The sequence below is a fragment of the Somniosus microcephalus genome, chromosome 2 (genome assembly GCF_052327205.1).
Source record: "Somniosus microcephalus isolate GS21.2 chromosome 2, FLI_Smic_1.0, whole genome shotgun sequence".
NCBI lineage: Eukaryota > Metazoa > Chordata > Chondrichthyes > Squaliformes > Somniosidae > Somniosus > Somniosus microcephalus.
The window spans coordinates 280047166-280071867 of NC_140988.1; the positions used below are offsets into that span (position 1 = coordinate 280047166).

At 45.2% G+C, this 24702-nt stretch overlaps 1 protein-coding gene across 1 annotated transcript in view; it reads left to right on the forward strand.

Moving 5' to 3' along the window:
- Positions 1-24702, forward strand: part of LOC147123421 (potassium/sodium hyperpolarization-activated cyclic nucleotide-gated channel 1-like) — a 370149-nt gene that overhangs the window by 275744 nt on the left and 69703 nt on the right. Inside the window, exon 7 of the mRNA XM_085972621.1 lies at positions 20270-20434. Within this exon, the coding sequence (XP_085828747.1) occupies positions 20270-20434 (165 nt within the window). The remainder of the gene's footprint in view (positions 1-20269; positions 20435-24702) is intronic.

A 24702-nucleotide genomic window follows, 5' to 3' on the forward strand; every position in this document is an offset into this window, starting at 1 on the left:
CTCTGGAACTGAACTGAATATATCCTGAATTAATTCATTAATGAACCGTGAAATGGCCTAATCAGTTAAGTATCATGGTACAAATGTGATGGACTTGGTCCGTCTCTGTTTTTCCTCCCCCTGCATGAAGAACTCCCAACTACGTCAAAGGTGAGCATGTCAATCTCAGAGATCCATAATAGCTGATAAAGGTTATACTCCTTTGTGAACTGCAGGAGCAATATTACAAAAAAAAAACAAAATATAACAAGATTACATAGAATTTACAGCGCAGAAACAGGCCGTTCGGCCCGACAGGTCTATACCAGAGTTTATGCTCCACACAAGCCTCCTCCCACCTTACTTCATTTCACCCTATCACCGTATCCTTCTATCCCTTTCTCCCTCATGTACTTATCTAGCTTCCCCATAAAAGCATTCAGCTTGCTGTTTAAATCAAAAATACTGAAATGAAAAGCGCCAGTTCTGTACAATGTATAATTTTTTTCAACAAATATGATTTAGAAAAATTGGTCTGTATTATAATAAAAAAGATGCACATTAAATATATTGGCCTCGAAATTGGATCGCACTACGCCTATTTTACAAGCGTAAAACTGGCATCTGAGTGTCCAATACAGCAGGCAGCGTGTGCGCACTCATTCCACACCGCCCGCCATATTGGATCAGGCTCCTCCTTAGGCGTCCAAGTGGAAGTATTAACAACACACATTAACATATTTAAATAAGGGTCCTACAGGACCCTTTTGTGAAATTGGTCTGTCCCCGTGCCTGACTCGCCATGCGATGAACTCGCTTAACAACTCATGGCACGAACAGGCAGGAAGGACCCTTCAGCAACATTATTTAAAAAGCTCATCCAGTACGTACAGGCTAATTGATGGTTTGTGTTATTAGGTTGCTTTTTAACTTCTGGGCATTTTTGGTCTATTTTACGCCTTTTACAACTGATTTCTGACTTCTATTTTTGCTGGTGCTGGACTGCTTATATCTGTCTTCTAAACATTTTCACTGCAGTAATAGATAGTCTAGCAGGGCTGCCTTTAGGGCTGAAGGACAAGGGGGAGAATACAGGAGAGAGCAGAAGCAGCTGGGAGAGGGCACTGCGCAACAACAACTTGCATTTATATAGCACCTTTAACGTAGTTAAAAGTCCCAAGGCGCTTCACAGGAGCGTTATTAAACAAAATTTACCATCGAACCACATGAGATATCAGGACAGGTGGCCAAAGGCTTGGTCAAAGAAGTTGTTGCTATTGTTGTTCTTTCAACATTGCAGCCATATCCTGGGAGCTAAGGTCCTAGCATTGACATCCTCTGCAACCTCTTCCCACTGGTGGTGGAGGTTTTGCCTGGAGGGCTTTCTGCCTCCTCCTGCCACCGCCTGGATCAGAGAAACTGGTTGCCCTGCCTGGACCTCTTGCAGCCATTTCTCCTCTTGCAAACTTTCCCTGTCGTCTTCAGCCAGAGTATACCTCCCCTTTAAGTGGCATCAGTGAAGCCCGATTTCCCAAATCCAAACAAGCATACAGCCAATGAATAGCGTAGGTAGCGCTGGCTGCCTGCCTGACTCATGATAACGAGCTTCAAGCATCAATTTAATGTGGTTCTTGGGACCAAGTGAACAGGCGCAGGTGAGCAAGCCCCACCCCTTGCATTATTGGGCACAGTCAAATTTCTAGGCCTTCGTATTGCAAATGTTGAGAAAGTTACATTGGGTTTTGGGATAAGGCAATATCTTTTTAACAATTGCAAATTCAGCATTTAAGGAATTGTAAACTGCATTAAGTAGTGTCCTTGAATGCGGGGAGGAAGCAAGAAGCCCAGAGAACCAACCAGCCTTATCTCATTCAATACTTTCTTATGTTGTATAGGACAGCTCTCAGCTTCTGGTAACCACGATAACAGCTTTGTTCTGAAACTGTCATTGCGAGTAAAGGAATTATGGATTTGTGCATGTTTCATCTTTAATTAAGAAATTGCCAAGTCAGCCAGCCTGAGTATGGGTTATGCAGACAGCTATAGGATTTCAGTACACACCACGAAAAGACATGACATTATTTTGCTAGCTGAAACGGCTAGTTTAAAACTTTACTAAAGTCACTGATGTTGCTGCTTCGTGGTGTTTTTGACAGACAAACTAAGACAGCCGTCGTGTTTATAAAAGCATAAATTAAATGAAATGTAGTTTTTTAAAAATGAGGTATTCCAGCTGCTGCAGTCAGATAACCAGAGCAGAAGCACATGGAATGAGAAAAGACCATTCAGCCAAGCAAACGCACTCTTTCTACAAAACATATAAAGTTAACTTTATTGTGGAGCCTACCCCATTTATTTAATCTTCTGAGGAAAACATCTGTAATTTTTTTTTCCTGACAACAAAATATAATTGAGCAAAACTCCACAATACAGATCTAAATTTGCAACTCTATTTTTTACTCCTGGGCTTCTTTTTACAGATGACAGTTCCATAGAATATCTGATCATGCTTGTCTAGAGTCATCCTTATAACTTTCAGTTTCATTCTTAGCCATATATTCAGTCAGATCTTTGAGGGAGTCAATCGATATGCCATTAGCTGCTTTTGCTGGGAGCCTGTTGCACATGTCCACAATGCTGAGAGAAAAAAAATCTTCCAATCTCCGCTCTCACTTGAGGCTTGTTAATTTTGTGCTTGTGCGCTCGAGTTCTGTGCCGGGAGTCCAGGTTATAAAGCTTGCATTCATCCACATTATACAAGCAGGTTAAAGATGTAGAAGACGGCCTAAATCTTCTGAGTCTACAACAATGGCAAAGGTACCTTGCCCACCACCGGCGCATGATGGACGATTGCGGTTGAGGTACCTCCATGCCAGTGTTGTCTCGGAGAATTGATGGTTATGTCTCCTATCAATGTTCTTTTCTCCAATGAAACAAAAATACAAAGCTGTGAATCACTCTTTATAACTTAGAGCCTTAAATCTAGAATCAATAACCATCATGGTAGAAAAACTTCAAGGTCTTTAACAAACATAAAATGAAATGTTCTTTTAAGTGGAAACTTGAAAGCATTTACTGGAGCTTTTTGTTGACTAAGCTTTGTTCTGTTTGTATTTCCACAGTAAAGATTTTTTTTCTCTAAATAGGAACTAAATAGAAAAAAGGACACAACTAGCATTAAGATAGAAGCAGGATCCATATGGATTGAGACAAATTATAAGAAGGGATCGATCACATTAATGGGGGTAATCTACAGACCACCTAATAGTGGAAGGGAAGGGAAGTGGAAGAAAAAATATATAGGGAAATCTGATATGAGTAAAAGACATAAAGAATAATAATCATAACAGATTTCAACTACCCCTAAATAGACAGCCAAGAAGAGGTAGGGAAAGAGAAAAAGGGAATTAAATTTTTACAGTGTGTTCAGGACTCCTTTCTTACCCAGTATGTAAGAAGCTCACAAGAGAGGAATCAGTACTGGATCTAGTACAGGAACCAGAGCTGATAAGAGAAGTCTGGGAGAACATCTAGGCAATAGTAATCATAACATAATAAGGTGTAAATAATGATTGAGAAAGACCAAAATAATAGATTGGAAAAAAGCTAATTTTGAGGGGATGAGAATGGAACTAGGCAAGATAAATTTGAAAAAACTAATTGACCAAGAGATAGAACATCAGTGGGAAATAATTTAAAACGGTGATCAATAGAGTTCAGGAGAAATATATTCCTCCAATAGACAAGAACAAACTAGCTAATAATGAAACGCATATATGAACAAAGAGATGAGGGTAAAATTGGAACTAAAGAAAAAGGCATACACTACGTACATCGACAATAAAGGAGAGAATGACAAAAGGGGTTAGGAAAGATATTTAAAAAAACAATTAGGAAGGCAAAGAGGAACTGCACGAAATTAAATTATCAAAGAATCTAAAAACAAATAGTAAAGCATTCGACAGGCACATAAATAACAAAACAAAAATTAAGATAGGATAGAGCCACTAAAGGGTGCACAAGATAAGCTCACAGGTAATGACAGTGAAATGGCAGAAATACTGAATAATTGCTTTGCCTCACTATTTACCAGGGAGCCTAATATGGTGGATATGACATTAGAAGAAGAGGTCAAAAAAGATATCAAGACGTTTAAGATAGAAAGGTGGGAGATAATTGTTAAATTAGTCTAACTAAGAGGATAAAACTCCTGGTCTGGATGGATTGCATCCTCGCATATTAAAAGAAGAGATAGCAGAGGCACTGTTACACATATATAAAAATTCATTAGAAAAGAGAATAGTGTCAAAGGATTGGCCGACAGCTAATGTGATTCCTGTATTTAAAAGGGGAGATAGAACAAGTCCAGGGAACTATAGACCAGTTAGCTTAACGTAAGAAAGATAATGGAATCTTTACTTAAAGATGCAACAGAAAACATCTAGAAACCAAAAAATATAACAGAATAGTCAACATCGATTTCAAGTGGGAAGGTCATGCTTGACTAACCTTATTGGATTCTTTGAAGAATTAACAGAAAGAGCAGGCAAAGGGAATGTAGTAGATGTAATATGTTTGGATTTTCAAAATGTCTTCAATAAGGTACCGCATAGTAGACTCATGACTAAGGTCAGAGCATGTGGAGTCGGGACAGGTAGAATAGAAACATAGAAGATATGAGCAGGAGTAGGCCATTCGGCCCCTCGAGCCTGCTCCACCATTCAATGAGATCATGGCTGATCATCCAAATTCAGTACCCTGTCCCTGCTTTCTCCCCATATCCCTTGATCCCTTTAGCCTTAAGAAATACATCCAACTCCTTCTTGAAGAAATTCCTCCTCATCTCCGTCCTAAATGGCTTACCCCTTATCCTTAGACTGTGACCCCTGGTTCTGGACTCCCCGACCATCGGGAACATCCTTCCTGCATCTAGTCTGTCCAGTCCTGTCAGAATTTTATAAGTTTCAATGAGATCCCCTCTCATTCTTCTAAACTCCAGCGAGTATAAGCCCAATCGACCCAATCTCTCCTCATACGTCATTCCTGCCATCCCAGGTATTAGCCCGGTGAATCTTCACTGCACTCCCTCCAAGAACATCCTTCCTCAGTTAAGGCGACCAAAACTGCACACAATACTTAAGATGTGGTCTCACCAAGGCCCTGTACAACTGCAGCAAGACATCCTTGTTCCTGCACTCAAACCCTCTCACTACGAAGGCCAACATACCATTTGCCTTCTTAACCGCCTGCTGCACCTGCATGCTTACCTTCAGCGACTGGTGCACAAGGACACCCAGGTCTCATTGCACTTCCCCTTCTCCCAATCTATTGCCATTCAGATAATAATCTGCCTTCCTGTTTTTGATACCAAAGTGGATAACCTCGCATTTATCCATGTTATATTGCATCTGCCATGCTTCTGCCCAATCACCCAACCTGTCCAAATCACACTGGAGTTTCTCGGCATCCTCCTCACAGCACACACACCCACCCAGCTTTGTGTCATCTGCAAACTTGGAGATACAGGTTATTAATCCCTTATCCGAAACCCTTGGGGCCAGATGTGTTTCGGAATTCGGAATTTTTCAGATTTCAGAACGGTAGGGGTATCTGCAGCTCTTTTTGACATTTTCGCAGATCACAGAAACCCCACAGTGCAGATAGAGGCCATTTCGGCCCATCGAGCCTGCACCGACTCATATCCCACCCGATCCCCGTAACCCCTACACCAACACATATCCCACCCTATCCCCGTAACCCCACGTATTTAATCCCCCGAACACTAAGGGTCAATTTATCATAGCCAATCAACCTAACCCGCACATCTTTGGACTGTGGGAGGAAACCGGAGCACCCGGAGGAAACCCACGCAAACACGGGGAGAATGTGCAAACTCCACACAGACAGTCACCTGAGGCCGGATTCGAACCCGGGTCCCTGGCACTGTGAGGCAACAGTGCTAACCACTATGTCACAGTGAAATTAAACTCAAAATCACAAAATAACAAAAAATATCAGAGAGCAGCAGACGCACATGTGACTGGTAACAGTGCTGAGACACAACTGACGCCTCACACCTGCGTGGGTCAAGCATCGGCCGCGTTGGGTCATGTTTGGCGCCACTCGGGTCATGTCGTGCACACGAGTGACGCTCCACGCAAAAACTTTCGGTTTTCAGAGCTTTTCGTATTTCGGAATTGCGGATAAGGGATTGTGGACCTGTATTACATCTAGTTCCCTCATCTAGATCATTAATATATATTGTGAATAGCTGGGGTCCAAGGACCGATCCCTGCGGTACCCCACTAGTCACTGCCTGCCACTCAGAAAAAGACCCGTTTATTCCAACTCTTTGCTTTCTGTCTGCCAACCAGTTCTCTATCCAAGTCAATACCTTGCCCCCAATCCCATGTGCCTTAACTTTACACGCGAATCTCTTATGCAGGACCTTATCAAAAGCCTTTTGAAAGTCCAAATACACCACATCCACTGGTTCTCCCTTATCTATTTTACCAGTTACATCCTCAAAAAATTCCAGTAGATTAGTCAAGCACGATTTCCCTACAAATACTGATTTCTTTCAGTTCCTCCCTTTCATCAGACCCTATGTTCCCCGACATCTCTGGGAGGTTATTTGTGTCCTCCTTTGTGAAGACAGAACCAAAGTATGTATTTAATTGGTGTGCCATTTCTTTGTTCCCCATTATAAATTCCCCTGATTCTGACTGCAAGGGACCTACGCTTGACTTCACCAATCTTTTTCTCTTCACATATCTATAAAAGCTTTTACAGTCAGTTTTTATGTTCCCTGCAAGCTTACTCTCATACTTTATTTTCCCCTTCTTAATTAATCCCTTAATTAATCCCTTCATTAATAAATAGCAGGCTGGCTACAAAACAGAAAAGAGAGTAGGGGTTAAGGGTAGCTACTCAGACGGGCAAAAGGTGGGAACTGGTGTTCTACAGGTATCAGTACTGGGACCACTGTTGTTCACCATTTATATAAATGATTTGGGCTCTGGAATCGGAAGCACAATTTCAAAATTTGCAGACGACACCAAATTGGGAGGTATAGTTAATATATAGGAAGAATGTGACAAAAAACAGTAAGACATTAATAAACCTGCAGAATGGGCGTGTAATCAGCAAATGTATTTCAATATAGTTAAGTGTGAGGTAGCATTTTGTTAGGAAGAATAAGAATACTGCTTGGATAATAAGAATCTAAATGGGGTAGAGGAGCAAAGGGATCTAGGGGTACAGATACACAAATCACTAAAAGTAGCTACGCAAGTTAATAAGGCCATAAAAAGACAAACAAAGCACTGGAGTTAATTTCTAGAGGGAGAGATTTGAAAAGCAGAGAAGTTATGTTAAACTTGTATCAAACCATGGTTAGACCACACTTGGAGTAATGTGCACAGTTCTGGTCTCCATTTTATAAAAAAGATATAGAGGCATTAGTGAAGGTGCAAAAAAGATTCAAAAGATGACACCAGAACTGAGAGGATATAAGAACATAAGAAATAGGAATAGGAGTAGGCCATTCAGCCTTTCGAGCCTGCTCCGCCATTCAATAAGATCATGGCTGATCTTCTACCACATCCCCACCTTCCCACACTATTCCCATATCCCTTGATTCCCTTAGTATCCAAAAATCTATCGACCTCTATCTTGAATCTACTCAACGACTGAGCATCCACAGCTCTCTGGGATAGAGAATTCCAATAATTCACGACCCTTTGAATGAAGACATTTCTCCTCATCTCAGGCCTAAATGGCTAACCCCTTATTCTGAGACCATGACCCCTAGTTCTAGACTCCTCAGCCAGGGGAAACATCCGACCAGCATCTACCCTGTCAAGCCCTGTAAGAATTTTATATGTTTCAATGAGATCACCTCTCATTCTTCTAAACTCTAGAGAATATAGGCCTAGTCTATTCAACCTCTCCTCATAGGACAATCCCCTCATCCTAGGAATCAGTCTGGTGAACCTTCATTGCACTCCCTCTAAGGCAAGTATATCCTTCTTTAGATAAGGAGACCAAAACTGTACACAGTACTCCAGGTGTGGTCTCACCAAGGCCCTTTATAATTGTTGTAAGACTTCTTGGCCTAGAAATTCAGTTGGTTGCGCCAGCCGGTAGCGCCTTAGGAGGAGTAGATGTCGGGATCTTTGCAGAGAGACCAAGGTAGAGAGCTTTCTGCTTTGGCTCAACACTCGGACAGGTACTTGTGGCTTCAGGCCACAGCTTTCCACTTGTCTTTGCCTTCATTGACATATAATTGTTTGCTAACATATAATGGGGGCTGCAATGGGTGCAAACGCTGGCCTTCTCCATTGCATCCAAAGGGCTCACAGACGCCGTGAGAGAGTGGCAGTCCTGGCTAGACGGAGAGGGGGCAACAGGCGTCGGGAACGGAGGCCTTACCCACCCAGGGTATACCGCCAGCAGTTCTCCTATCTGAACATGTCTGACGAGCAGTGTGCTCGGAGGCTGTGATTCCAAAGGGAGGTGGTCACAGAGATCTGCCACCTGCTTGGCGGTGATCTGCAGCCACATCTGAGGAGCAGGACGTCTCTGTCGGTGGCAGTGAAGGTGACGGTGGCTCTCAACTTCTATGCCACCGGCTCCTTCCAGTCGCTACTGGGGACATTTCCAACATCTCCCAGTTTGCCGTGCATTGCTGCATCCGCCAGGTGACCAATGCCCTTTTCAAAAGGAGACGTCAGTTCATCTCCTTCTCCATGGCCCTTGCCAAGCAGCAACAGCGTGCAATGGGCTTTGCAGCATTTGCGGGCTTCCCCATGGTGCAGGGTGCCATTGACTGCACGCATGTGGCTTTGCGGGCACCTCTGGAGAATTCTGAGGATTACCGCAACCGGAAGGGCTACCATTCGCTCAACGTCCAGCTGGTGTGTGACCACAGGCAGCTCATCCTAGCTGTCAATGCCCGCTTTCCAGGCAACAGCCACGATGCCTTCATCCTGCGCCAGACTTCTGTGGCAGACATGTTCCAGGCCCAGCCTCACCCACGAGGATGGCTTCTCGGGGACAAAGGCTATCCTTTGTGTACCTGGCTGATGACCCCGCTCCGTGCGCCCAGCACCCCTGCTGAAGAGGGATACAACGACAGCCATCAAGCGACCAGGAACATCATTGAGCAAACAATCGGCGTCCTGAAGCAACGGTTCCGCTGTCTGGATCGTTCCGGTGGAGCCCTACAATATTCGCCGAAGCGAGTCTCCCATTTCGTGGTCGTGTGCTGCATGCTGCACAACCTGGCTATCCGCAGGACTCAGCCACTGCCACCAGAGATTGGAGGACCACCTGAGGAGGAGGAGGAGGAGGAAGAGGACCAGCACAGGAGGGAGGCAGAAAGTGCAAGGGCCGCCCGTCGCTGGCTTATTGAACGTCGGTTCTAGGCCCCCTCTCAGGGAATGGCTTGTGCCAATGTCAGCAGATGAATGTAGCCGCTCCACAAGCCCTCAGCCGAGCAGGGCAACCAGGACTTGCCAAAAAAACCATGCACAGTGCGATTTAAGAACATTAATTTATTGCAAACCTCTGCCCTTCCCACATTACAACCTCATGTTGAGAAGCCCCCTCCAAAAACACAAAACAAACAGTCTCGGCCTTACAAAAACAAAGAAAGACACCAGTCTCGGCCTTACAACAACAAAGAAAGACACCAGTCTCGGCCTTACAAAAACACAACTACACCAGTCTCGGCCTTTCAACAACGACAAAGCATTTGTGCAGACCTTCTACTTTTTGCCCTGCGAGGGCGATGCCTTTCGCATCCTTGCCTGGCCCCTGCCCGCCCTGCAGCTCCTCCTCAATGGGAGCCCAGTGGCTGCAGCAAGGCTGGGGGAAGGCTGCTGAGGGTCAGCTGGCGAGACGGCAGATGCCCTTGGGGGTCGGCCTGCACCAGCTCTGGCCCTGGAGGGGCCGGCTGCTGACTGCTCCAACTCTGCTTGGGCGGCAGCAGTCTGTCCAGCGGCTCGTGGCAGCTGCAATGGCGGAGTGGCAGTGTCGGCTGCAGGAATGGTGCCAACCTGACAGATCGCAGGTGCTCCCTGGTCGCCTGATACATTGGCACTCGCACGGGCCAGCACTGCAGCATGCGCAGCAAACAGCTGAAGAACAGACTGCTGGGCTGCTGCTGCGCGGCGAGTGCCCTGGCGATGCCTGGCTGATCCAGCGAGGGTGGCAGCAGTTAGTGCCCGTGTGGCCCTGGTCTGTGTCCGCATGACAACAGCCAGTGAATGGACGGCACGACTGAGCACTTGGCTCAAAGCCGCCTGTGCTGCCGCGAAGTTCTGTAGACTCCTGGCCTGTGCTGCTCCAAATTGCTGCACACTCCTTGACAAAGACTCAATGGAGTCAGGCATCCTTGCCACTGCAGCCATGAGCTCATTGTGCCTGCGCTCAGCCTGGACGGCCATTTCCTCCAGGAGCCGCACCTCCTCTGCGCTGACCGTCGCAGGACTGGAGGCCGCACTCACCCTCTGGGGAGAAGTCCGTCGAGCTTCCCCACCCCTCCCGCGTTGCTGCAGCCCGCTGGGCCCCGGAGCTTCACTCTCCTCCAACCCTTCCCCCCGGCTCCCCTCCAGGGAAGACGTGTCCCCTTCATCGCCATGGGCTGGCGCGGCTGAGGGTGGCACTGATGGGCCGGCTTCCTCTTCCTCCTCCTCGAATTCGGAATCGCTGACAGTGGCAGCTTGAGGGCCCGCCTCCTCACCTGGTGATTCACCATCTGAAAGCAGGAAGGCACAAGAGTAGCTTTAGAGTGAGGACAGGGCGGCAGCGAGGGAGGCATGAGTGCTGCCATGCACTGCATTGGTCGGACAGTGGCAAAGGATGCTGATCTGAGGCGCAAGTGGAAAGAGAGAGGTCAAAAAGGTGATGCCCTTACCATTGGTGCCCAGAACAGGGTCGGCATCTCCACTGGCGACGGGGCCAATCAGCCGGCCTGCCATAATGCGCTCCACACGCTGGTCGAGGTCGGAGAGCTCTTTGACATCAGGACGGCCTCCCCCGGTCTCACTTAGTTTCCGCCGGTTGTGCGCCACCTTGGCCTGCAAGAGAAAGGACGGCCTCTAAGTACAGTGTGAAGCCCTGATCTTGTCTGCACTGCCTCCCATGGTCGAATAGCTTGTACAGTGTGAAGCCCTGATCTTGTCTGCAATGCCTCCCATGGTCGAATAGCTTGTACAGTGTGAAGCCCTGATCTTGTCTGCAATGCCTCCCATGGTCGAATAGCTTGTACAGTGTGTAAAGTGCTGAATGTGCAAGTGATTTTCATGACAGTCCCATAGCTGCTGGATGAGGGCTGGCCATTAGGGCTTTCAGGTCCCTTTGCCCATAAACTGAGGTGCACATGCAAGGATGAGGAGGACACTGGAAAGGGTACTCACCCTGACAACCCGAGTGAGGTCGTTGAACTTTTTCCGGCATTGCACAGGAGTCCTGGCAACCACGCTGTTGGAAGACACCCTGTTTGAGACCTCCCTCCAGGCTTTCCGGTAGGCGCTGGGCAGCGGCCTCCTGCCACCTTCTGGGAACAGAACATGGCGCCTGCGCTCCACTCTGCCAACCAGCACCCTCAGGTCACCGTCGCTGAAGCGCTGCGCTCTCTCCCTGGCCTTCTCCATAGCCCTGGGCGTTGTGCAGATGAAGCAGAAGTGGTCAGGCCTAGGTTGAGGGCTGCAGTGTGCAGGGCGTGGCAGGCAAACAAATCCACCCTCCCCCTTTAAGAACTGACCGGCGCCAGAGTGTCTGCCGTCAATCAACAACTCGCCGCACCTGCGCTGCGCCCGGCCTCAGGGGTATCGCTCAGCACCGCCGGCTTAGCGCCTAAAGATAGTCGTGCATCGCCTGTTTTAGCGCAGCAGCAACCTCTTGGGGCGATGCGACTGAATATCGGCGAAGGTGGCGCGACTTTGCACCGGGCGCAAACTTTAGCGGCCGCCCGACTTTAGCGCCCCAAATGTGGCTATACTGAATTTCTAGGCCCTTTACTCTTGTATTCCAATCCCTTTGTAATGAAGGCCAACATACCATTTGCTTTCCTAATTGCTTGCTGTACCTGCTGTTAACTTTCTGTGATTCGTGTACAAGGACACCAGGTCCCTCTGAATACCAACATTTCCTAGTCTCTCACTATTTAAAAAATATTCTGCTTTTCTATTTTTCTGACCAAAGTGATATACTTATCAGGAAAGGCTGAACAGGCTGGGGCTCTTTTCTCTGGAAAAGAGAAGGCTGAGGGGTGAACTGATAGAGGTCTTTAAAATAATGAAAGGGTTTGATAGGGTAGAAGTAGAGAAAATGTTTCCACTTGTGGCTGTGCACACTGATCTGGGGGTAGCTGCTAAATGGAGTGGCTTGCTAAACAGAGTGGTGACAGGAATTTGGTCAGAGTGGGATTTCGGTGCAGAGTGGGATGGAAGTGCTAAGTACTTTAAACCAAAAGGCAACAGTAAATAAGTAAATATATAAATCAGAGTAATTAATTAGATCTAAGGGGATAACATTAAAATTAACTAAGTAGGGAATATCAACATTAAAGAGATCTGAATTGCATTAATAAAAATATGGTATACATAAATAAATAGCAAAAGGGTAGTCAAAGGAAGGGTGGGGCCGATTAGGAACCAAAAAGGAGATGTTCTTGTGGAGGCAGAGGACATGGCTGATGTATTAAGTGAGTACTTTGCAGCTGTCTTCACTAGGGAAGAGGATGCTGCCAAGTAGTAAAGGAGGAGGTAGTAGTGATATTGGATAGGATAAAAATAGACAAAGAGGAGGTAATTAAAAGGTTGGCAGAGCTCAAATTAGAAAAGTCACCTGATACGGATGGGTTGCATCCTAGGTTACTGAGGGAAGTAAGGGTTGAAATTGCGGAGACTCTGGCTACAATCTTCCAATCCTCCTTAGATGTGGGGGTGGGGCCAGAGGGCTGGAGGATTGCAAATGTTACACCCTTGTTTAAAAAGGGGAGAGGAATAATTCCAGCAATTATACGCCAGTCAGCTTAACGTCGGTGGTCGGGAAACATTTAGACAATAATCCGGGACAAAATTAATTGGCGTTTGGAAAAGAATGGGCTAATAAGTGAAAGTTGGCACAGATTTGTTAAAGGCAAATTGTGTTTGACTAACTTGATTAAGTTCTCTGATGTAGTAACAGAGAGGGTTGATGAGTGAATTTCAGATCATAACCTCGGCCCCTACTATATTTTTATATATTTTTTATCCACACCTTTGGTTTGTGCCTTTTTCCTTTTTTTCTCTCCCACATGGCAGCTGTCTCTCATTCTGCCAGCGCATTTCACACTTCATCTGGAGCCATCTTTTGTCTCTTTACCTGTCCTATTACTATCTCGTCTTGTCTTGAATATCTCTTAATGTCTCTTCAGCTCCCAGACCTTCCCTTTTGTTCTTTAATCCCCTCCCCCATTTCCCAGCCCCCAAACTGGCCTTTTAATCTGTTTCATTTCCTGCCTTTTTTTTCTCAGTTCTGAAGAAGGGTTTCGACCTGAAACGTTGACTCTGTTTCTCTCTCCACGGATGTTGCCTGGCCTGCTGAGTTTTTCCAGCGTTTTCTGTTGTTATTTCAGATTTCCAGCATCCGCAGTATTTTGCTATCGTAGTAGTGCGGTTGATGTTTGGCAAAGTACCACATAATAGGTTTGTTCACAAACTTGAAGCTTGTGAGATTAAAAGGAAAGTGGCAGTGTGGATACGAAATTGGCAAAGGATCAGAAAGAAGAGTGAAGTGGTGAACGGTTGTCTTTCAGATTGGTAGGAAGTATATAGTGGTGTTCCCCGTGGTCGGTATTGGGACCACTGCTCTTTTTGATATATATTGATGACCTGGACTTTGGTATACAGGGCATAAATTTCAAAGTTTGTAGATGACATGAAACTTGGAAATGTAGTAAACAATGAGGAGGACATAGATAAACTGGTGAAATGGGCAGACACATGGCAGATGAAATTTAACGCAGAGAAGTGTTACATTTTGGTAGGAAGAATGAGGAGAGGCAATATAAACCAAATGATACAATTTTAAAGGGGATACAGGAACAGAGAGACCTGGAGGTGTATGTACACACATCTTTGAAGGTGGAGGACAAGTTTAGAAAGCTGTTAAAAATGCATATGGGATCCTTGGCTTTATTAATAGAGGGATAGAGTACAAAATCAAGGGAGTTATGCTAAACCTTTATAAAACACTGGTTAGGCCTCAGCTGGAGTATTGTGTTCAATTCTGGGCACCATACTTTAGGAAGGATGTCAAGGCCTTGGAGATGGTGCAGAAGAGATTTACTTGAATGGTATTGGGGATGAGGGACTTCAGTTATGTAGAGGGACTGGAGAAGCTGGGGTTGTTCTCCTTAGAGCAGAGAATGTTCAGAGGAGATTTAATAGAGGTGTTCAAAATCTTGAACAGTTTTGATAGAGTAAATAAGGAGAAACTGTCTCCGGGGTCGGTAACCAGAGGACACAGATTTACGGTGATTGGCAAAAGAACCAGAGGCAACATGAGGAAAGTTTTTTTACACAGTGAGTTGTTGTGATCTGAAGTGCACTACCTGAAAGGATGGTGGAGGCAGATTCAATAGTAACTTTCAAAAGAGAATTGGATAAATACTTGAAGGGAAAAGGAATTGCAGGGCTATGAGGAAAGAGAGGGGGAGTGGGGCTAGTTGGATAGCTCTACCAAAGAGCTGGCACAGGCACGATGGGCCGAATGGCCTCCTACTGTGCTGTGTAATTCTATAATTCTATTGCTTGTGGGAGTGTCCAAAACTAAAGGTCATAAATATAAGATAGTCACTAAATAATTCAGTAGGGAATTTAGCAGAAACTTCTTTACCCAAAGAGTGGTGAGACTGTGGAATGCACAAGGAGTAGTTGAGGGAAAATAGCATAGATGCATTTACGGGGAAGCTAGATAAGCACATGAGAGAAAAAGGAATAGAATGATATGATGATTGGGTTAGATGAAGTAGGGTGGGAGGAGGTTTATATGGAGCATAAACACCGGCATAGACAAGTTGAGCAGAATGGCTTGTTTCTGTGCTGTACACTCGATGTAATTCCTCAATTTTGGCAGTTTATCCTCACCCCTTTACATTTACACAATTTCTTTACATATGTTATATTTTGCCACAGTGTGCAAAGTAGAAAGGCTACTTATTAAATTAAGATGTAATTAATGGTATGGTTTTTATTTTAAAGATTCTGAGGAACAAAGCATGAAAGGGCACAAGCTCAGCTATAGACTTAAATATATGTTCTATATTTTAGCAAAATAAACAAAGACCCTTAGCAGGAACTTTTGTACTGAGAGCAGTTGCAGTAACGGGTCCATCTACATGCACCAAGTATTCCACTGCCTTGGGAAATGACACTCAGCAATGTTCTTTCCAGCCACCTGGAGTTTTAGAAAGTGCTGCTCAGTTGTTTGAATACTGTGCCTCAGGTGCAATCTTGAAGCTCAAAGCAGTGGTGTGATCCTTTTCTGGACTGAGAGGAGAGGGATATGGAGAGCAGTTGATTAAGATGGAATTCTTACTTCCAAAAATTAACTATTTGATAGCTTATTCCTTGGCATATGCAATGAAGAGGCACAATCAATTAATTCCCGAATGAAATGCAAGGATGTCTTTTCACATTTTCTTTTCATTTCTCCCTTCATCTGTTTAAGTATTGCTTGCTGCTGGGATATGGATATGTATCCACATGTACCCTAACCAACCCGCATCACCAGCATGCCCTGCCGTAAGAAAGTAGGAGCTAAGTTAAAGTCTTAAATTCATATAAAGTCAGTATTAAGGCCAAGCAGGCTGCAAAGTACCAAGCAAAGAAAGTTAAGGTGCTGTTCCTCCAGCTTGACTGAGATCGATACATTTTTGTTAGGTGAGACTATTAAGGAATGTGGAGCAACAGCGGGTAAATGGAGTTGAGGTACAAATCAGCCTGATCTAATAGAATGGCAGAACAGGCTCGAGGGGCTGATGTTCCTATGTTTTTTCCTCACTCTTTCCTTTGTTCTGTTCCTTTTTAAATGCTAATCATCTAATTTTTTCCAGTTCTGAAGTGGGGTCCCCACTTGTTCTCTCCATAGTTGCTGTCTGACCTGCTGCCTGCTTCTAGCATTTTCTGTTTTTGTTTCAATCCTGTCCTTACCTCACATCTACACATGCGTATGCTGCAGCACAGGTCTCTAGGTGGCAATCATGCTGAGGAACAATGGCTGATTCTTCACCTCCCAAGAGCTGTTGAGGCCAATAATAATGCTCCTACTGGCGCCTTGGCTGAGATCAGTTAAGTCAGTATAAACCAATGATTGTTCCTGGGATCTTCCTGATCTGTATGGCTTAGTACTACACTGAGCAACGCATTTACCCACTGATCACTGGTGGAGCTCTGCAGTGGTGTTTTATTACATCATCAGAACTATACTGATTTGTTCTGTTAACTTTGAGAAGCTCATTATTTTAAAATAAAATAAAATCTGTGTGTGAGAGAGGGACAGCTTTTAAAAAATATTTTATTAGAACTTTTGTTGATTTGAGTCCATTTTTGGATACTTCATTCCTAGAATATCTTGCATGTCTAAAATTATATTGCATATTAAAAGAAAACCATCCATACCTAAATGTAGTCTTGAAGACATAGAGGAACATAGGAATAGAAGTAGGCCATTCAGCCTCTCGAGCCTGTTCCACCGTTCAGTTAGATCATGGCTGATCTGTATCTTAGCTCCATCTACCCAACTTGGTTACATAACCCTTAATACCCCTTCCTTGGGCATGAATGAAGAAATTCTGGTTGCCTGTATTGGCTACTTGGGCATTGAAAACTTGGAGCTCATAAGCTGCCACTAATGTGTCAGCCTCAGGTCAACATTCAAAACTGTAGAAAGTTGATGTACATTCACGAACCGCAGGTGTAGAGAGTTCCTGCTACCAAATACTCCCCACATTTTGCATTGTTAAAATTATTGTTCCAGCTTCTAAATATCAAGTCATCTTTCTGTACAATTACAGAATATCTGTAATTGTACAGAATGGCGCGTTGGATCCTAAACTGGCTGAGTGGCAGGAGGCAGAGGGTGATGGTCGAAGGTTGCTTTTGTGACTGGAAGCCTGTGTCCAGTGGGGTACCTCAGGGATCGGTGCTGGGTCCCTTGCTGTTTGTGATCTACATAAATGATTTGGATGAGAATGTAAAAGGTATGATCAGTAAGTTCGCAGATGACACGAAAATTGGTGGGGTGGTAAATTGTGAGGAGGAAAGCCTCAGGCTACAGGAAGATATAAACAAGTTGGTCAGATGGGCGGAAAAGTGGCAAATGGAATTTAACCCTGAAAAGTGCGAGGTGATGCATTTTGGACGGACAAATAAGGCAAGGGAGTACACAATGAGTGGTAGGACCCTAGGAAGTACAGAGGGTCAGAGGGACCTTGGTGTGCATGTACATAGATCCCTGAAGGCAGCGGAACAGGTAGATAAGGTGGTTAAAAAGGCATATGGGATACTTGCCTTCATTAGCCGAGGCATAGAATATAAGAGCAGGGAGGTTATGATGGAGCTGTACAAAACGCTGGTGAGGCCACAGCTGGAGTACTGTGTGCAGTTCTGGTCGCCTCACTATAGGAAGGATGTGATTGCTTTAGAGAGGGTGCAGAGAAGATTCACCAGGATGTTACCTGGGATGGAGCGCCTCAGCTATGAAGAAAGACTAAACAGGCTGGGGTTGTTTTCATTGGAGCAAAGAAGGCTGAGGGGGGACCTGATTGAGGTGTACAAAATGATGAGGGGCATAGATAGGGTAGATAAAGAGGAACTTTTCCCCTTAGTAGGGGGGTCAATAACAAGGGGGCATAGATTCAAGGTAAGGGGCAGGAGATTTAGAGGGGATTTGAGGAGGAACTTTTTCACCCAGAGGGTGGTTGGAATCTGGAACTCTCTGCCTGAAAGGGTGGTAGAGGCAGGAACCCTCACAACGTTCAAGAAGCATTTGGATGAGCACTTGAAATGCCATTGCATACAAGGCTATGGACCAAATGCTGGAAAATGGGATTAGACTGGACAGGGATTGATGGACGGCGCAGACACGATGGGCCGAAGGGCCTCTTTCTGTGCTGTAAAACTCTATGACTCTATGACTCTGCAATCAATTGGAGGCACGGTGGCATAGTGGTTAGCACTGTTGCCTCACAGCGCCAGGGACCCGGGTTCAAATCCGGCCTCGGGTGACTGTGTGGAGTTTGCACATTCTCCGTGGGTTTTCTCCGGGTGCTCCAGTTTCCTCCCACAGTCCAAAGATGTGCGGGTTAGGTTGATTGGCCATGATAAAAATTGGCCCTTAGTGTTAGGGGGGATTAAATACGTGGGGTTATGGGGATAGGGCTTGGGTGGGATGGCTGTCGGTGTAGGGACCGGGTGCTAGGGTTTGGATGATCAGCCATGATCTCGTTGAATGGCGGAGCAGGCTCGAAGGGCCGAATGGCCTACTCCTGCTCCTATCTTCTATGTTTCTATGACTTAAGTGATCTAGCTTGCAAATAACTAGGGAAAGAAACAACTTGCATTTATATGGAGCCTTTCACGACCTCTCGCTGTCCCAAAGTGCTTTGCAGCCAATTAAGTACTTTTGAAGTGTAGTCACTGTTGTAATGTAGGGAAATGCAGCAGCAGCAGTCAATTAGCGCACAACAAGGTCCCACAAACAACAATGAGATCATGACTAGATACAGTATTCTGGGGGAAAAATTCGGTATCGACCATTTTGGGGCACTAACATCGCCTGGGCGCTAACTTTAGCACCCGGTGCTAATTCCGCGAAATTGAGTTTTAGTGCCCCAAGAGGGAGGTGGAGTGCTAAATCAAGCGCTCCACTTCCTTCTTAGAGCGCTAACCCCGAATATCGGGAAAGTGTGTTCTGCAGCGCTAAGCACTGGGCCACATAGCGCTGCCGCATGGAAGGGCTCTTCCTCTCATTAATGGGGAGAGCCCAAGCCCACAACTCTGTGGGGCCCTACATGGACCATCGGGGAGCGGGGTACCATGCCAGCAGCCTGGCACAGAAGAGGAGAGCCAGGCTGCCAAATCCCGGCACAGACCCCGCGTTCAAAGATGCAATGGGCGATTAAGCCAGACGATTTTTTTTCTCCCCGCCCACCACCTCCCCTTTACTTAGTGCCCCGCAAGCCTCCTGCCGCTCCGTTCCCACCCCTTGAATCAGTCGCTGTCATCGCCCGGCACAGATTCAGGGGGCGTGGGCCAATTTTGTAGGCAGAGCGAAAGTGGGGCGCTGTGCACGGTGATGACGTCATCATCGCCAGTGGAGCGGTGCGCTACCGGTTATCACCGCCGCTAAACTCCCGCTGAATTTAGCGGGAGTCGTTAATGGCACTGCGCCCTTGCGAAAAGTCTTTTGCGCCCCCAGGGGCGCTAACAAGAGGCACAAATGCACCAAATGTTGGTTGAGGGATACAAATTGGCCAGAACTTCCCTGCTGTTGTACGAGTAGTGCCATGGGATCTTTTACGTTCATCTAAGAGGGAAGACGAGTTCTCGTTCAAAGAAATTAAAGTATTATAAGTGTGTGCAGTTTACCCTGCGTGCACCTAGCTCGATATAATACCCAAATAACATTCAAAATATTTTCACCACCTTATTGCTAATTTTTCATTTTTTTCCCTATTATCCCACCTATTCTGAGGAAGGTGTCTTGTGTTAGATTACACTTCCATGAGCATTAGCAGCTCTCTGCTACCTCACCCAAGTAACCGTTCTTTTTGTGTGAGCCAAGCCGGTAAGTGTCAGTGGGCCATTTGAGCTTTGAGGCATCACAGCCAAGTTTCAACATGTCCTTATTTGACATCCAAACATATAAGTTTTCCAATAAGGACTCTGGTAGCAATCAGGTGAGTGAGCCTCAGCTGATATTTCCCCATGGTAGCCTGGGACACCGAGACTAATTATAGCAACGCACCTAGCTGAGGCCAGACAACCATAGTTATGAGGCTCCCTTGCAGTAATTGAAATTTACAGGCAGAAAATACCCAATACCCTTTTCAGAAAGAAACATTTTCTGTCAGCCTTTAGCCCCCCTCCCCCAAAAGATTACTGGGACAGAAAACAACTCTTTGATCTGATCCTCCTTGTTGCATTGATGTTGGATTGAAATAATAATCTGTTACTGCTCCCGACAGATTCGATCCCTATCGCTGAATTTCTATTTCCTGTCTCTCCCTCTCTAGAAATCTGCTTACTAACAAAAGGCCGACGCACTGCCAGTGTGAAAGCTGACACCTACTGTCGACTCTACTCTCTCTCCGTGGACCATTTCAACGAAGTGCTGGAGCAATACCCAATGATGCGAAGAGCATTTGAAACTGTGGCAATCGACAGACTGAACAGAATTGGTATGTTCATTAAATTTGTGCTGCTATTGCACCAACAGTAACTGTAGTTAAACTGTTGAATTCTATAGTATGCAAATGAGTCGCTTAAAAGCAGAAATAGGGACAAGAGCAGACAAATTAAATTTTCCCTCTGTGCCAGTTTTGTAATTAATATTCAGCAACCTCCATGCTGCTTGAAAACAAATCGTTTCTCAGAAGGTAATGGCTTTAATGTTTAATTCTATGCATCATGGTAGAGAAAGGTGTTTACAAATTTAAAAAATGTCGATTTACATTTTATTTTTTGTTTTAACTTTACACCCTCCCTTCCCCTGGCCTGTAAGCTCCAGAAAAGCCTCAGTTATTCTTTGGGTGGCTTCCCTCTTGCTTTCCAGTTGCACAGAAGAGGAGAGTGTTCAGCACCATTTCAGAATGGGTGTGCAGTGAAGTGCAGATTGGAGTGGAGGAGGTTTGACTGTTTAATACTTTTAGTCTGCCCAAACTCAAAGCAACTCCATTGTACACAATCACTGTAACTAGTCAAATAGTAGTTGCCTAAGTTCTAAAACAATCCCCTATTCTAGAATATTCTGCTATGATTGATTACCAACAATACTATAATAACGCAAGTTGCCATTCATTCCCTTTCTTAATCCGAATTCTTATAAATTATTACATCATTCATAATCCTAACTTAAGTTTCCAACATTTGTTTCCTCAGGTATTTTCATTAATGTCGCAGCTTACATTTATTTCTTTTGCTTATTTGTTCCTCTTTGACTTGCCTGTTACTGTTAACCCTATTTATGTTTTTGAATAATTTTACTGAAAGTTTTGGGTTGTTTACACTGAGTATGTCCTTCTACGTAACTGGGCTTTTCTGCATGGACAATAGGGTAAGTTGTTGTGTCTGGTGCTTCCAGTGCTAAAACTTGGTGGGACAGGAGTGTGTGTCGGGAGTTTGGGCACTTGCCCAATTCATGACCCCCCATTATTTTCCATCCATTTGCAACCTCCATGATTTTCTAACCTAATGGAAAATTGTGAGGGCCATCCATCAGGAGTATGTCCAGATTTCCAATCTGTGCTCCAGTCACGGAAAGTTTAGCGCCAGGTGTGCTAAACAAGAAAATTTACCATCCTATGTTTCACAGAACAAGAGGTATCTATTCAGAAACTCCTCCTATCACAACATAGAACACAATTAATACTTGTGTTTTAAGTTCTTCAAACAGCGCAGTGAACAGTTTGAGTGATGGTGAAACAATGGGCAACTGGGGTAGCGGCAGTTTGCTGTCCATGCGCATTAGAAATCAGAAAGCTCGTCACAAATTCACAGGGCAACGGTTGAGTTCTCAGAAATGTCAAAAGGAAAATATTTGGGAGAAGGTTGACTCTCCTGTTTTACAGCAGTGAGCCTCTGTGTGCTTACTCCCTGGGCAGGAATGTCAGAGCTGCACCTTGCTGCACCTGTTGGGGAGTTAATATTTTTGAAATATATTTGTTGCCACTTTCCTTATTGCAGTTGATTGCTCTGTGATCAATTGCCATTCGAAAACCAGCAATAGGCTGTCACTTCCTAGTTCGTACAGCAAGTACTTTCTCCTAGCCGCAAGAACTGGTGGCATTTTTGGCATGGTTTACAGGGCTTGACAGGGTAGATGCAGGGAGAATGTTTCCCCTGGCTGGGGAGTCTAGAACCAGGAGCCAGGGTCTCAGAATAAGGAGTCAGCCATTTAGGACTGAGATGAGGTGAAATTTCTTCACTCAGAGGGTGGTGAATCTTTGGAACTCTCGACCCCAGAAGGCCGTGGAGGCTCAGTCGTTGAGTATATTCAAGATAGAGATCGATAGATTTTTGTATATTAAGGGAATTGAGAGATATGGGGATAGTTCAGGAAAGTGGAGATGAGGTAGAAGATCAGCCATGATCTTATTGAATGGCGGAGCAGGCTCGAAAGGCCAAATGGCCCACTCCTGCTCCTATTTCTTATGTTATTATGTATATCATTCTGTTAATCTTGTCGCTTTTGAGTGACGTCAAAAGAGAAGTGGGTAGGCATAAGAAGCACCTGCCCCTTTCTACTAGAAATTCCCAACATTAAAAGAAAGTAACAGAGGCCCGACAAAACCAGCTCCCACCCCAAATTTCAGCCCCTCCACTCCTGACAACAACAACAACAACTTGTATTTATATAGCGCCTTTAACGTGGTAAATTGTCCCAAGGCGCTTCACAGGAGTTATTATAAGACAAAAAATTTGACATCAAGCCACTTAAGGAGAAATTAGGGCAGGTGACCAAAAGCTTGGTCAAAGAGGTAGGTTTTAATGAGAATCTTAAAGGAGGAAAGTGAGGTAGAGAGGTGGAGAGGTTTAGGCAGGGAATTCCAGAGCTTAGGGCCTAGGCAACAGAAGGCACGGCCACCAATAGTTGAGCGATTATAATCAGGGATGCTCAAGAGGACAGAATTAGAGGAGCGCAGATATCTTGTGGGGCTGGAGGAGATTACAGAGATAGGGAGGGGTGAGGCCATGGAGGGATTTGAAAACAAGGATGAGAATTTTGAAATCGAGACGTTGCTTAACTGGGAGCCAATGTAGGTCAGTGAGCACAGGGTTGATGGGTGAACGGGACTTGGTGCGAGTTAGGACACGGGTAGCCGAGTTTTGGATGACCTCAAGCTTACGTAGGGTAGAATGTGGGAGGCCAGCCAGGAGTGCATTGGAATAGTCAAGTCTAAAGATAACAAATACATGGATGAGGGGTTCAGCAGCGGATGAGCTCAGGCAAAGGCGGAGGTGGGCGATGTTACGGAGGTGGAAATAGGCGGTCTTAGTTATGCCGTGGATATGTGGTCGGAAGCTCATTTCAGGGTCAAATGTGACACCAAGGTTGCGAACAGTGTGGTTCAGCCTTAGACAGATGTTAGGGAGAGGGATGGAGTCAGTGGCTAGGGAACAGATTCGTGGCAGGGACCGAAAACAATGGCTTCGGTTATCCAATATTTAATTGGAGAAAATTTCTACTCATCCAGAATGTCGGACAAGCAGTCTGACAATTTAGAGACCATGGAGGGGTCAATAGAAGTGGTGGTGAGGTAGAGCTGGGTGTCATCAGCGTACATGTGGAAACTGACGCTGTGTTTTCGGATGATGTCGCCAAGTGGCAGCATATAGATGAGAAACAGGATGGAGCCAAAGATAGATCCTTGGGGGACACCAGAGGTAACGATGCGGGAGCGGGAAGAGAAGCCATTGCAGGTGATTCTCTGGCTACGATTAGATAGATAAGAATGGAACCAGGCGAGTGCAGTCCCACCTAGCTGGACGACGGTGGAGAGGCATTAGAGAAGGATGGAGTGGTCAAATGTGTCAAAAGCTGCAGACAAGTCAAGAAGGACGAGGAGGGAGAGTTTATCTTTGTCACAGTTACAAAGGATGTCATTTGTAACTTTGATGAGAGCCGTTTCGGTACTGTGGCAGGGGCAGAAACCTGACTTGCACCATCATTCTTCTGTCTTAGGCTCGGGATTTTTGTCACCAATATCTGGTATTCCATGTCTTACAAATTGACTGTTGAATTTAGAATTTTTTTTTATTTTAGTACTTGCTTTTCTGTTACTCCAAGTTAATCCAAGAGGCTATTTCTCAACAATTTGAATAGTAATCAAATGATCAGCTCGTCATTACCATCAAAAACAAACAAGTTGGTCAAAACATACAACTTTACTAGAGGTGTAAAACAAGCATTGTCAGATCAGCCGCCCATTATACAATGAAGTCAATGGAAAGGAAAACGGGAGGGTGTATAATGGGCAGCAAATCAGATATTGCCCGTTTTCACCCCTGTCAAAGTTGAAAGTTCCACCGACCGTTTCCAACCTTGGATTTTAAGTGGTCAGTCAATTCATAAGCTAGCAGCATTGCCTTATACTTTATAGTTAATAGTCTCTGTTGTTTGACAACAATATTTAATTTAATCTTTCAGTTTTGCATTCATCTTTGACCAGAATACACTTTGGAGCAGAAAATCTCCAGTGACCACATTCCAGTGCTGGGATATGCTTCCTTAGGAGCTCTGGTGCTGACTCTGCTGAAGAACAGTGCCAGGGTGAGGACCCTTGATTTTCATGCAAATGGTGACACCTGCACCACCAAGAGCACATTGGCAGCATACACCCTTACAGCCAGAAAATCATCTGTCCTCTGCTAGGTTGGGGTGGAGGTGGGGGGGGGGGGGTGTTGGGGGGGATACCAGGGCATTCTCCAGCAAGAAATCAAAAGTGTA